This window comes from Diorhabda sublineata, chromosome 6, assembly GCF_026230105.1.
Source record: "Diorhabda sublineata isolate icDioSubl1.1 chromosome 6, icDioSubl1.1, whole genome shotgun sequence".
In the NCBI taxonomy this organism is placed as follows: Eukaryota; Metazoa; Arthropoda; class Insecta; order Coleoptera; family Chrysomelidae; genus Diorhabda; species Diorhabda sublineata.
In genome coordinates, this window is record NC_079479.1 from 27,195,536 (window position 1) to 27,208,739 (window position 13,204).

General features: G+C 30.7%; 1 protein-coding gene across 2 annotated transcripts in view; it reads right to left on the reverse strand.

Annotated features, from left to right (window-relative positions):
- Positions 1-26: 26 nt before the first annotated feature.
- Positions 27-13,204, reverse strand: part of LOC130445770 (myophilin) — a 38,394-nt gene continuing 25,216 nt past the window's right edge. Inside the window, exons 3-4 of one of the 2 annotated variants that reach the window (XM_056781623.1) lie at positions 3,105-3,309; positions 27-1,933 (exon numbers count right to left, since the gene is read on the reverse strand). In XM_056781623.1, coding sequence (XP_056637601.1) covers positions 1,763-1,933; positions 3,105-3,309 — 376 coding nt within the window. In that variant the 3' untranslated portion in view covers positions 27-1,762. The remainder of the gene's footprint in view (positions 1,934-3,104; positions 3,310-13,204) is intronic. The other variant, XM_056781622.1, reaches the window with a different exon arrangement.

The window sequence follows — 13,204 nt, forward strand, 5'->3', positions numbered from 1 at the left end:
GTTGATTAATGTAATGATACACACAGAGTATTTAATTATTTATTATAGAGGGTATCACACAAGTTCTGTCTGTTTGCATGAGTGAATGCCTTAATTTAAACATTCATAATTTGAGTAAATTTCTAAAAATGATCACAATTTTCTGTTACACAAAATATTATTCATTACATTACATTTTACTGTAACGAGATTCCACAATTATTTTCGGAAAACAACTGAATAAGAGAAAAGGTCCGGTGAGAGGGGAAGCTAATCTTGAAGTAAACTATTTCCTCACCCAATCCACTTATTTGGATATTACAAAGTCTCTTACAGTCTCACACTAAAATGAGGTGGTGATTATGCAGTCCAATCTCAATCGTAATAACAAATCATCAAATGAATCCAGAGAGTATTTTAAGAGATTCTAAATAAGTTTCTCCAGATAGCTGGTTAGTAAAATAACTAATCCAATGCAATAATGATCGATAAGGCCTGAGTAAACATTAACCCATATGTACGTAATTATATTGATCGGAACTTTGTAATGAAATGAAGAAAACAAACGAATTGAAGCATTTAATATGATAAAAATATAGAAAAAGATCCTAAGTAACCCACAAACCCAGAAAGGGACGATGGCAAATAGCATCACTGGGCACTTAACGTACTTTAAAAGATAAAATGTGATAATTAACCGAAAATTGTAAATTTTTAATGGAAAACGTATTTATTAATCAAATAATACAAATTCATAAAGGTAAAATTAAAATCAAAACTTTGAATGGAATAAGGCAAAACATCCTATACATAGTATATGTCTGATATTTGCAGTTATTGGCAGCGCATCTCCTGCGTGATTTTTCTGGCGTATAGACAACGTGGACAAATAGTATCCACAAGTCTTTATGATGAGATGTACTTGCCGGATGGTCCTGTACGTCTTCTTGCAATCGCATGACGTAACAAATAAGCTTCGGTAACAAGATGTTGCTATAAATTGTCTTAAGGATCAACTATCTTTATTGAAAAATATTAACACCTTCCAAATCAAATCTCGAGATACCAAAAAATTCAACAGCTTTCAGAACCCCTGCTATACCGTCTACACTATCAGAAAATAATAATTCTTCAGAATTAGAATGTAATGGTCCCAGTGAGAATCAGACAATAACAACGAAGTGCACTACATAATACAAAAGCTGTACTGTTTGGTCCATTTTGAATTTGATTTGTGTTATTACATTATCGCAATTTTTAGTAAATAAACAACCACATTTTGTTCTCTAAATTTATTGTTCATGAAAGAAATTAAATAAACAGGAATGCTTATAACAATACTTAAATACTGACTTATAAATCGATCAAAAATAGATTGTAAATGTAAATTTAATATATATTTTCGATGTATTAACAAAACATATATTTTATAAATAATCATCAAAAACACCAGAATCTTATACCAAAAAACCAGAAAGATCACTATATGCAAAAATTATTAATATTAAATGACCATTGCAACAGCAAAATTCTAATTGCATCAAAATACATTTTTTTAATGCATGTTCAGTTCAGAATTTAATTTTTCAAAAATAAAAAAACTGAAATGTGTAATTTCAAACTGGTGCGAAAAAACATATGTTAATACCTAATATACAATAGGCAGCTATGCGTTTCTAAGTACTACTGAAGACTCTGTTATTTTTGAAATCTATAATTTTCTTTCAAAAAATTTCTATGAAATAGTTTTTTGCTAGAAAATCGTTGACTTTTAAGTTTATTTCTACATGTGTCTTGTGTTTCCAAAGTTGATCCCTGATTGATTGGCACCTTTGTTACTTCCCATTTGAAGACCTATGATAGTTTGACCTGCACGAAGCTTTTCCTCTGAGAATATGCGCTCATTTTTGGCTGCTTCTTTCGGTCCGATATGTGGTTTACCATATTTGTCGGCCTGAAAATTTCAATTACAATACTTTAGTAATTCCATGTTTTGTGGGGGTTGTAAAGCAAATCGATATACTATAATATTCAGTCCTAAAAGTAGATGTTACAACCCTTTAACAGATCTGGCTGAAAATTTGTCTAGTCCTGCATTTGTTAAAAATTGTATAACAACTGACAACTGGAAGTTTTCAACTTGACCGGTTGATGTGTTTCTTTAGAGTTTCTATTAACTTGTCGTGGCTATATTATCGTTAACAACACCGTGATTAAGATTATCCTAACAACTCCATAATGCAACTAGGATTCGAAGCGTAGCTATTGAAAGGAATGAAGAAACAAAAGGGTTAGTATAGCTCTACTTCGTCCTTCTTAATTACAAAATTACAAGAGCAAAACGAGGCAGCCCCCGAAACGGTTAGGCAATGCAACATTATCCGGAAAACTTCAGATATCACCGTCTAGACTCTAGATAATTACGATTACTGTGTTAGCATTGGGCCAATGGACTTTGTTTGCGAATATTGTCGAGCATTCAAATTTTCCACAGAAACGACAGGATATCACTACCTTAGTGGTAAAGTAAAATTGCCATTATTAACTCCGCAGCCAGATTCATTACCTCGTAGCGAAATTTTTTAACGAACACTCAAAAATACAAATGTTGTTTCTGAATGAACTAATTTGGGGCATATATTATCAAAAAAAGAGGATTTAATCCGACATTGAAGGTACTTATTTATTGGGATGTGCCTGGTTTACCAGATCGTTTTTAAAAAAACTGAAAAGCACATGGAACTAAAAAATTTCAAATATTCTTTTTAAAAACAAGCTTAAATAATGAATGAAAATACTAGTATTATGGGAAAAGAAGCATCGGGCGCTCGATGTATGAGAAATATGGAAAAAGCGACCATCGTTTTTTCCACTAGTATTTTTTATTCATCAGTGTTTTAATATATTTTCAACTTTTTGAACATAATTTGAACAAATTTTGCTTTTTAGTTTGATGTGCTTAACTAGCACATTAATAATTTGAACAAATTTGGATGCATTAGATTATAGAATCTGGATTTCCAAATCATGTTTTTTAATTCAATAACTTGAAAATATTACCCATCATTTTGTATCAAACGAAGGTTATATTCTGAAAAATATTAATATAAATAAATATATCTCACCTTTCTACCAAGAGATTGTATACAGATGACTACAGAGTTTAAATTTTGTCTTTCCCATAAATCTACAGTTTGGAATGTTTCTTGGGGTGGTACCCCTAACTGTTTGGCTGCTTCTAAGAACGCGTTAATGTTTTCCATACATTTGAAAGCCATGGTTGACGTGTTTATTTTCTTTACAATACCAGGTTGGATGTTGTTAACTAACCTGAAAAAATATTTACATTTAACGTATTGTTGGAAATTGGTTACCAATTGAGTGAAAATGATAGGCAAATCGATTCAAATTTTCAGCCTTTTGTCAAATATTTGGAGGTATATGTATAATGAGGCACCAACAAAAATTACAAAACACTAAAAATTCATTCTAATGTATTAAAGTTTATTCCGTTATAATGAGCCATAAAATTTTATGTTAATTATATATCATCAATCATTTGTTTATTGGAAGATTTCTTGGAAAATTTAAACACCAGTATGGAGAGTTGCAAAAATATTTCGAATTAGTATTGATTTCTACGGACAGATTGGCCAATGCTTTTATCTGGCTTTTATTTCTATATTGCTCAATAAAATCCAATATTGATGTATGTATGTAAATAAATAATTTTATACTATTTTCAATTCAAAGTATTTGCGTTGATAACCCCCAGAAAAAGGAAAACAAGCTCATTTCACATAACCATCGCTGGCAACGAAAATTAGCGAGTATTATTTTGGTTATATTCTAAAAACTTGGTTTGCTTATGTGGAGTAATAATTAATTTCTCATGATTTCCATTCGATTGTCAGGTTTTACTCTTTTTTAAATATTTTGTACTTTATATAGGCGAGAAATACGGGGACTGGAAAAATTTGGATAGCAACAATTGGAAGAGAATCGTTTGTAGAAAATAGTACCAGCACCGGACTTGGAAACAAATATTTTGTATGATGCAGATCATAGTCAATAAGATAGGCAAACGAGTGTGGTACTAATTTGAAGTTTTAATATTGGCAATGACGACTTGCCACCTGCAAAAGTATTTTGTAGATAGTAGAGGCATCTGGCAACGAGTCAGCGACCCCCTAAAGGCGAAATCTTTGAACATAACCTCAAAATTTCAGCTGTAACTGTGTATTTTCTCGTGCGACCAATTATTGTGAGTATAAAACGACTATTTTAAATAAATGTTGATTTATCAAACAAAAGAGACACATACATAGTGTCTAATTAGATGAAACGAAACAAAGAATGTCTAACATATTAATCGCGAATCGTACAGTTAAATATTTGATGATACAATTAGCTGTGTTTGTTGCATTCTCATCTATATTTGGTTAATTTTTAGTTGACACCAAGTTTTGTCCGATGTTTTGGTCAACAGTAGCTTCAATTTTGTAGGTTGTTGATTTGTTTGTGTCCGTAACAGATGAGGATCTCCAACCTCCATGCCGTTTTATATTTGCATTTGCCAATTGAGTGACACTGGACCACCGAAAACAGTGACCAGTAGGTATAAAGCTCAGAATTTGGCAATTTTAGATTTTGGGCAATTGAACGTGGTATTTTTCCAATGGTATATATATATTCCAATCCATAACTCCTCTGTTTTCGCAAATAATCTTGACATATTGTTTTTTGTTATAAGTGTAGATACCATAATAATATCTGCTTTTATTCCAAGATCGTCTATAGACATCTTAGTGAGTTCTTCTCTTCGATATGCAGCATACTAACTGATAAAGAAAACATCCTGAAGTAAGAATTTATATAATATGGAAATCAATATATTATTGAATACCTACTTTCATGACCAGAAATAAAATGATAATGTCATCAGATTCCAAAACTTTGGCCTTTTTAAGTTCATAAGCTTACGATTATGTTTTCAGGTAAGCGTGAATTTTCATCTACACGCAAGTAGGCCTTCAAAATGTGGACCACCAGGTGGTTGATTTTCTATCTTTACTAAGAATTTCAAAATGAGCATAATATTTTCGCTGCACGCGTCGTACTTAATCAAAACATGCGCAAATTAGTTTCTAATCTAATAGCTAATTAGCTATAATTAGCTAATCTGTCCCTCAGACTCCAAAAGCAAGGCAGAGGCAGATATAATTATTGCCAGGGATGCACTGGTGACTTTTTTCTTATTTACTCTAATTAGCTTTGTCATTTTCAATTTTAAGCTGCCTACTTTTACTTTTAGAATTTTGATTAGTGTCAACCATGATGCAGTGGTAAGAGACTTGCATAATGTCAAACGACATACAATATTCGTCTATGTAATATTTTGATGTTTCAAGGAATTGCATGCAATTTCTTGCACGTTGTCTTGCACCATGTCAAGCGGCCTTTAACGATTTCAAAACCTGTAAAAACTGGTATAATCTTAGTTACCATGGTATACTAGCACTCATATTTTGACTTTATTCTTTATTAGGGAATCTTATATTGTTTCCGCACTGGATTTTATGTTCTAAACATTTCACTAAATTTCATTATCTAAATTATGTCCTTTCAGAAGTGTCCGACTGATACAACATTGACATCCCTCAACTTGGTAAACAATATGTACCTAATAGATATTTTAATTACCTCTCGAACTTATTAGGTATCCGCAAATTGACGTTGCCTGTCTAGTTAATTACACATTTTATACGGTGCAATATAATTTAATCTCATATAACGAGCTAATTTGTATACAAATGAAACGTCGTTATACGATATTGAAAACAATACACTTTGCTAATCAATCAATTGAAAATAGAATGGAAAGGGCTCTAATAAATGATGTTGCAAGAAAAAATTATTCTTAAAGGAATGGAAGGGTTGTTCCATTTTTTTCTTACTACTTCAATAAATACTAGAGCTAGTGTCTTACCTCTGCTCTTAACCCATTTACAATAATAAATTGACAAATTATCATATCATATACCCATTAAAGGTCCTAATAACTTGAGGAAAAAATTTGATTTTATGAAAGTTATTTGATATTTTTTACAGAGATATATTGATACATATATATTTAGTTTAATTTCACAATCACCAATCACTAATAAGTTTTTTACGGGTTCTAAACTATTTAGCTATATTGGTGTACATATATCTATATTGATTGCGGCGAATTAAGTTTTCTGGAAAGAAATCAATGCACCTTCGTACACAAATGTCTTTTTGTGTTTTTTTTTTTGGGAGCTATCGAATTATTAATAATTTTTCAAATTGTATTTTCAACTCGTTCAAGTTGAAGTCTCTTTCAATGAACAGTATTTTTCGTGGCCTCGCACTACTTCAAGTAAACATTTTTGCCTCAACGGGTAGACATTTGCACTGTTTGATAAATATTTAAAAAAGCATTATCGAGCTTTATAATACACATTTTCATGACTCGAAATGAACTGCCACAAAGACGTTGAGAACATGCATAATCCGGCCCTGCTAGTGTTAGGTATATATATAATGGTAGAGTCTAATCTATTGTTATATTTTAAGTGGAGCAATACTACAAACGACAGTACACTTCATAAAAACTCACAATAAAAACTTTTTAGTATGTCCTGTGATACTGCAGATTTCCTTAATATAACCACTCAATCTCTCTGAAATCAACTTATTCAAACGCAAGTATTCAATCACCGCGCGTTGCTCGACACTATCATTTGTGAGTTTGGAACGTAGCTTTCGAAATCGGAGTTATAACAATAGACAGATTTCAAAAGGTATTTTTTTAGTACGAGTTTACAATGTTTCAATAAGAAAAATAGTTTTTTCAACGAAAATACTTTAACTACAAATGGTGTTACGTCTTCCCAAAACTGTCGATATCTCCTCCATTTCGTAAGTCAGTATTTAGAAAACAGAATAACTTGTGCAGTTCGATGAATTACTAGAGAAGTCAGTCAGTTTATGGACAATTCCCAAAACGTATTGAAAAATGCGCATATATGGGAAATGGATTAGTGGAGCCTAGAATTCAATCTGAGATTTTCAAATTAATTTCATTTAATTATTACAATCTATTGTAAAGCCAGTAATTACTAGCAAAGTGTAATTTTTTTATTATAATAAAATAACAGTAGAAAACTGATTTTGAATTTTGGTATATAGACCAAAACAAATTTTTCCAATAATATTTTTTCCATGAGAATTGAAAAAAAGAATTTTTTATCTCTTACAAAGTCAAATTCTGAAAGTAGCTCTAAATTTTTCATTCACAATCTACAAAGTTTAAGATATTAAGCTGAATATCTAACATTCCACTATTATATAATAGTCTGCATGTTGAAATAGGTGTTAATTCAACATACTATTACTAAAATTACATAGATTAGGTCATTCGATTCGGAATGCATACAAAGTTAATTACCTCATAAAAGTTTTCAAACGTATGAACAATTGAACACCTCCAAACAATAGTGTTCGATTTTTCGCTTATAGCTCATAAAGTATGAATATTTTTAGTTAAATATTCCTAAAGAGGAGGACATCTCCTAGAAAAAAGTCCCTCCTCACACCATTGTGAGACCTCGAAAACAAGGATGTCAATTCAAAAAACTTTTTTGAGGAACCGAAACTAAAATGAAAGATCTAAAATAAAATATACAATCATATAGCTACTTTGGAGAATGTATTCTCGTTGGAATTTTTCATTTTTGTCAATTTTTTTAACAAACTAGACGATTGTTAATTATCAACTTTCTTTATGGTTTTAAAATGAATTTTCTTCTTTTGGTTCTGTGAAGCACTTCTTATATATATCCAAAATAAGATTATGTCATAAAAATTTCAAAGCAGAGATACGTTGTTTATAAAATTTTCATCAAGTTTTGTACAAAATTGTGTAAAATAGTTATTTCTGTATTAAGTTCGGAAAATGATTTCTAAAGGCACAAGATTGTTAATTTTTAGCCGAGATCCCAGTTTATAGAATGTGCCTTGAGAACACGAATTTTATAGACGAATTACAAACCACATTTTTTGTACAACTTTGAATGTTTACTGTCTCAAATTCTTATACTGAGCTATACCACAAGTAATATTCTAGAGAAAACTTTATTAACCAACTTGTGGGAATAAATGAAATAGGAAAAATTCCCAGATTAGAAAATGGATGGAAAAAGAGCTACAGAGGTTACTGTTTCAGAAGAAACTCTGTAACTTTTCTGGCTAATACAAGGGGCAACATATCATTTCTAAAACTCATGGTGGCTGGAAATATGCCTCCGTAGAAGAGGTACATAGAAATAAATGAAAATTATTAAAAATTATAAATTTGTGATTTCTATCAAAATATTGAATTGTGGATCTTTTTCCAAACAAATTAAAATATCTGATGGAATTATGGAATCAACTCGTTTAAGAAATACCTAATGTTTCTTATCAACTGCAATATGGAACATCTATGGGAATTTATGTCGTAAGTAATAATTGTTTAAACTTTACTATTAATAATTATTTCAATACATGAAATTGTTTTATGGTTAATGATCAATTGATAATTGACTCCGTAAAAAATAAATTTTCCAAAAAGTAATTTATCATGTTTATTTTATGAATTATTTTGACAGGGATAAAAAATTAACATTTACCCATCAATAAATATACAGAAATATTGACAGTTGTACCGAAAAAAGTACTTAAAAATATTTTTTTAAATTTTATATCTTTTTTTGTATGTACATATGAAGCGAATCAATTTTACAATTTTTGTAGTTTAATACGATTGAGAAAGTTTGAGAAACTTTTATTAATGAACAATCGTCTATTTTGTTCAAAAAATGACTCAAATAAAAATTTATGACGGAAATATATTGTCTAAAGTAGATAATACCATATTTTTTAAGATATTTCAATTTACTTCAAGTACCTAAAAAGTTGTTTATAATTGAAGTACTTGAAAAATGCAAAAAAATCTAAGGAAATTTGAGCTATTTTCTAAGATATTTTCTTCACTTTACTAATCTCTTTTTAAAAATTTAAAAATATTTATAATTGACGAGCTGTTTGTATTTAACATATTTATTTGTTTATAATTTCAACAATTTTTATGGGCTGATTAATTTTTCACGTCCAACCATCTAGACATCATTCCGGATAGAAGCTAATCCACAAAATCTTAGTAATAATATGTTGCATGAACATCATGCATCATTTGAGAGACGTTCTGCAGATCTTTAGCGTAAATTGCAATTACAAAATATGAGTATTAACATCTGGTAGTGATTTAATAGTAATGTAGACTGTAAATCCAAAATTGGAACTGTCATGACCATCTCTAGTGTTATTTTAACGGCTGGCTATACTCGACCATGACTCGTATTTCCTTTTAAGTCAAACGTTTCGTTATAATAAAAATATACCATGACATCATTCTCATGTGGTAACGATTAATTTGGATTGGATACTTGAACTTTTTTATCGGTATTTATTCAATACACAACGCTCTAATTCAATATTATAACGAGATAATATTATTTGATATTGTAATATGATCAATGTATTACTTATGATGAAGTGGGTGCAATAAAAATGTTTTTACTTTCTACTTGGTACATCAGACAAACGTTCGAAAACTCAACTTATCTATTTTTGAATTTGAACAATTACAAATGGTTTATATTAAACTATATTATCAAATAAAACATGGAAATACAGTAGAGAGCTACACATAATCTTTATAGATTTTAAAAGAGCGTTTGATTCAATAAATAGACAAAAAAAGATAGAAGATTTAGAAACACTAAAGGTACCCAGAAAATTAAAGATATTAATAAAAGTTATATTACAAAACACGAAAGCCAAAGTAAGATATCTGGAAAGACTTACATAAGAAATTAAAATAAATAAAGGCGTCAAACAAAGCGACTCGATCTCTCCAACCCTGTTTTAGAGACCGTAATGAAAATACAAGCAGTACCATTCGCAGACGATGTCACAATATTAGAAAATACAAGAGAAGAACTGATGAAGGCAATCAACAAAATGGAAACAGAAGCAGAATAAGTCGGTCTATGAATAAATCAAGAAATAAGTGTAGGTAGCAAAACAAGACGAAAGAGGAATGCCACCTAAGGACTCAGAAATACGTATTTGAAACTGTATCTTAATAAGAGAGAGAATACAAAAAGTATATTGAACATTTAAAAAAAAGTTACTTAAAAGCAAGAATATTACTTAATAAAAAGAAAAAATATATACATATAAAACATTAATAAGACCAGTGCTTGTGTACGCCATCGAAATAACTGTCATAAATAAAAAGAAGAAGACCTGAAGATAATCGAGAGAAAAATACTTAGAACTATATTCGGAAACATATTACAGGAGATGGAGAAAGAATATTGAATAAAAGTAGAGAAATAGAAGAAGAACTGGGAGGATAAAAAAAATAATAAGGTATGTAAAAGCACTAAGACTAAATTGGACAGAACGCATCAAGAGGAGGAGATCTACAGAAATGGTGAGGAGGATAACACAATGGATACCTCTTTGACCAAGAGGCAGAGGAAAAACCAAATTGAAGAAGATACTAGAATCCTAGAAATAGTAGACAGAACAACAAAATGCTGAAACAGAAAACAACGGAGGAAGCTAACGAAGTCGGAACTAAGAAAAAAGTACGAGAGTAGTAATCCACCCCAATAAAGGGATGTGTTACTTGCGACAGCAGGGGTGTCACCCGAGTCTATTTTTTTGCTCATGAGTGTAGTAATCTGACGCTGCAAGGTCGGGACTAAATGCTGGATGTTTGGCACTATCTTGTTGTAAGAGAACTCGCTTTCGTTTAATTAAACCTGGATATTTTTCCGATAAAATCACATACATTTACATTAGCTGTCTTCTATATACCTCGGCATTGATAGCTCGATCATCTGAAATTATTTCGATGTTCACTAAACCTTCATAATTATGTTAACCACTGATTTTCCATATTCGATTTGATTAGATAAATACAGTACAATCGCAAGTAACAAATTATATTAGATTATATACTTAGCTCGACGTTTCGTTTGAATCTCAGTTAATTCGTGGGGCACTTTTCAAAAACTTTTATAGTTTTTACTTAATGATTTTAAACGGCGATGTATGGTATCCTTAGAAGGTTCAATGGTATCCGATAATCGACGTGTGCTGGTCCTAGGTTATTTTTCTACTGCCATATTCCACGCAGATGGACAACCCAAAATGTGAACGAACTTCAAGCGTCAAATCTTCACTATAAAAACAATTAAACCAATGCAGGGCCGATCGCTCTTCAACTATGTCTTACCCTTCAAATTCATACCACGACTGCTTTAAACTTTTGTGTCCAATAATGTCTTAAATATTTATTATTTTATTTATGGCACTCCATACTATTTATTACAAAAATGTACTGCGTCGTCAATAAACAAAGATAGAATAATAATAAAAAGTAACGCAATTGTACTCTTCATACAATTAGAGACTAACCGAATTAAATGATGAGGCGCCCTCTGTAAGGCAGAAAAAAATTAAATATTATACTATAAGCACCGAAATAAATGATGAACCTCTAGACTGGCATGCGACCTTGAGTTTTACAAGAAATCAACCTCGCCCAATAAAACAAAAACGAAATAAGAAGGTCAAGTTTAACACTACAAGAATAGTTGATCGAGAGTCCAACTTTTACAAAATTTAAACTCAAATTTTGACATTCGATGAGAGAAGCTCTGATCATTAAAAATAATGACGAGTTATATTCACCCTAACTCGTCAACTCTATTTATAAACAATAGGTTGTAGAGAACCAGAAAAAAGTTTTAAAAATTAACGACAGGTGAAAGATTTCCACAATTACTAATTATACCCAGAAACTAGGGATAGGAACATCATGAAATTAACATTTATATCCTTCATTTGCTTTTACAGTTGTATATACAATTTACTTGTTAATATAATAAACATAATACCTTTCATGAAGGTCATTTGTTTTAGAAAGATTATTGGTTGATTAGTCATTATCCACATTTGTGAATGATGACATTAGTTCTTGTTAATTTTGATTCTAGTCATAGCGAATTTTCACATACAGAGAGTGTGCAATAGGAAATGAATATAATAGTTAAAATACTAATACTCTAATCGCGACTTTTCTAATATAATAACAATATGTACAGGGCGTTAAGTTGTTGTTAAATTTTGTTGAATATTATTTTTTATGGCTAACAAATATCGAATTATTTCAACCAAGCAAGTGCTGACAATGTAGTTTCTTAACCTAGAACGATTTTGAGTTTCTAGCTCCTCAACATTTGCTGGTTTAATCCTAATAAACTTCAAAGTATCCCCTCAAAAAAGTTCGAAGAATTGAGATTTGTGGATTGCGATGGCATTTCAAAAAGTCCCTCCTACCTATCCATCTGCGTTAACATGCAGAATAAAGATACTCATGGTATTGAAAAATGCATTTCGTATAAACTAGATCCGTCTATTCCAGAGATTAATATCCACATGGTTAAAAAAGAAATTCCTCAATTGCGAGACTAATTATTTTTGCCAGAGCTTCAAAAATCGTACTACACTAAAAATATTTTACAAACATACGCAAAGATAGATTTATCACGGGAGGATGTTTTTCACTAGAATTTTTTTAGGGTCCAATTGATCCATAATTTGTTCACAAATCTGCAGTTTTCATTTACGATGCTCTTCAAGTAATTACTGGAGGATTGTGGGTTTGTGAGGGTGCAATTTATTCGCAGGAACTATTCATGCTACGGACGATCAGCATGACACATAATTAGGATTCTCTTTAGCAGATAGACAATTACAGTTTATCGATATTTAGTTTTGTGTCTGATTTCTCTAAAATATTATGAAGACATGTTCTCTGAATAGACGCGTAATTTCCGTTTGTGTTACCTATATCGATATCTAATTATTTCTAAAATTTGATCACGTGTGAGTAGAGACTTTTGGATATTTGAGTGTTCGAGTGTTTGTATGTATGAATTCTGATTGTTAAAATATGAATGAGTCTTTATGTGTTTGAGTTTTTCAAATTTTGAATATAATAAAATGAGCATACAGAAAGATTTCTTCAGAAGAACTGACTTTTCCAACAGTATGCTTGATAAACTTGGCAAACGTGTAC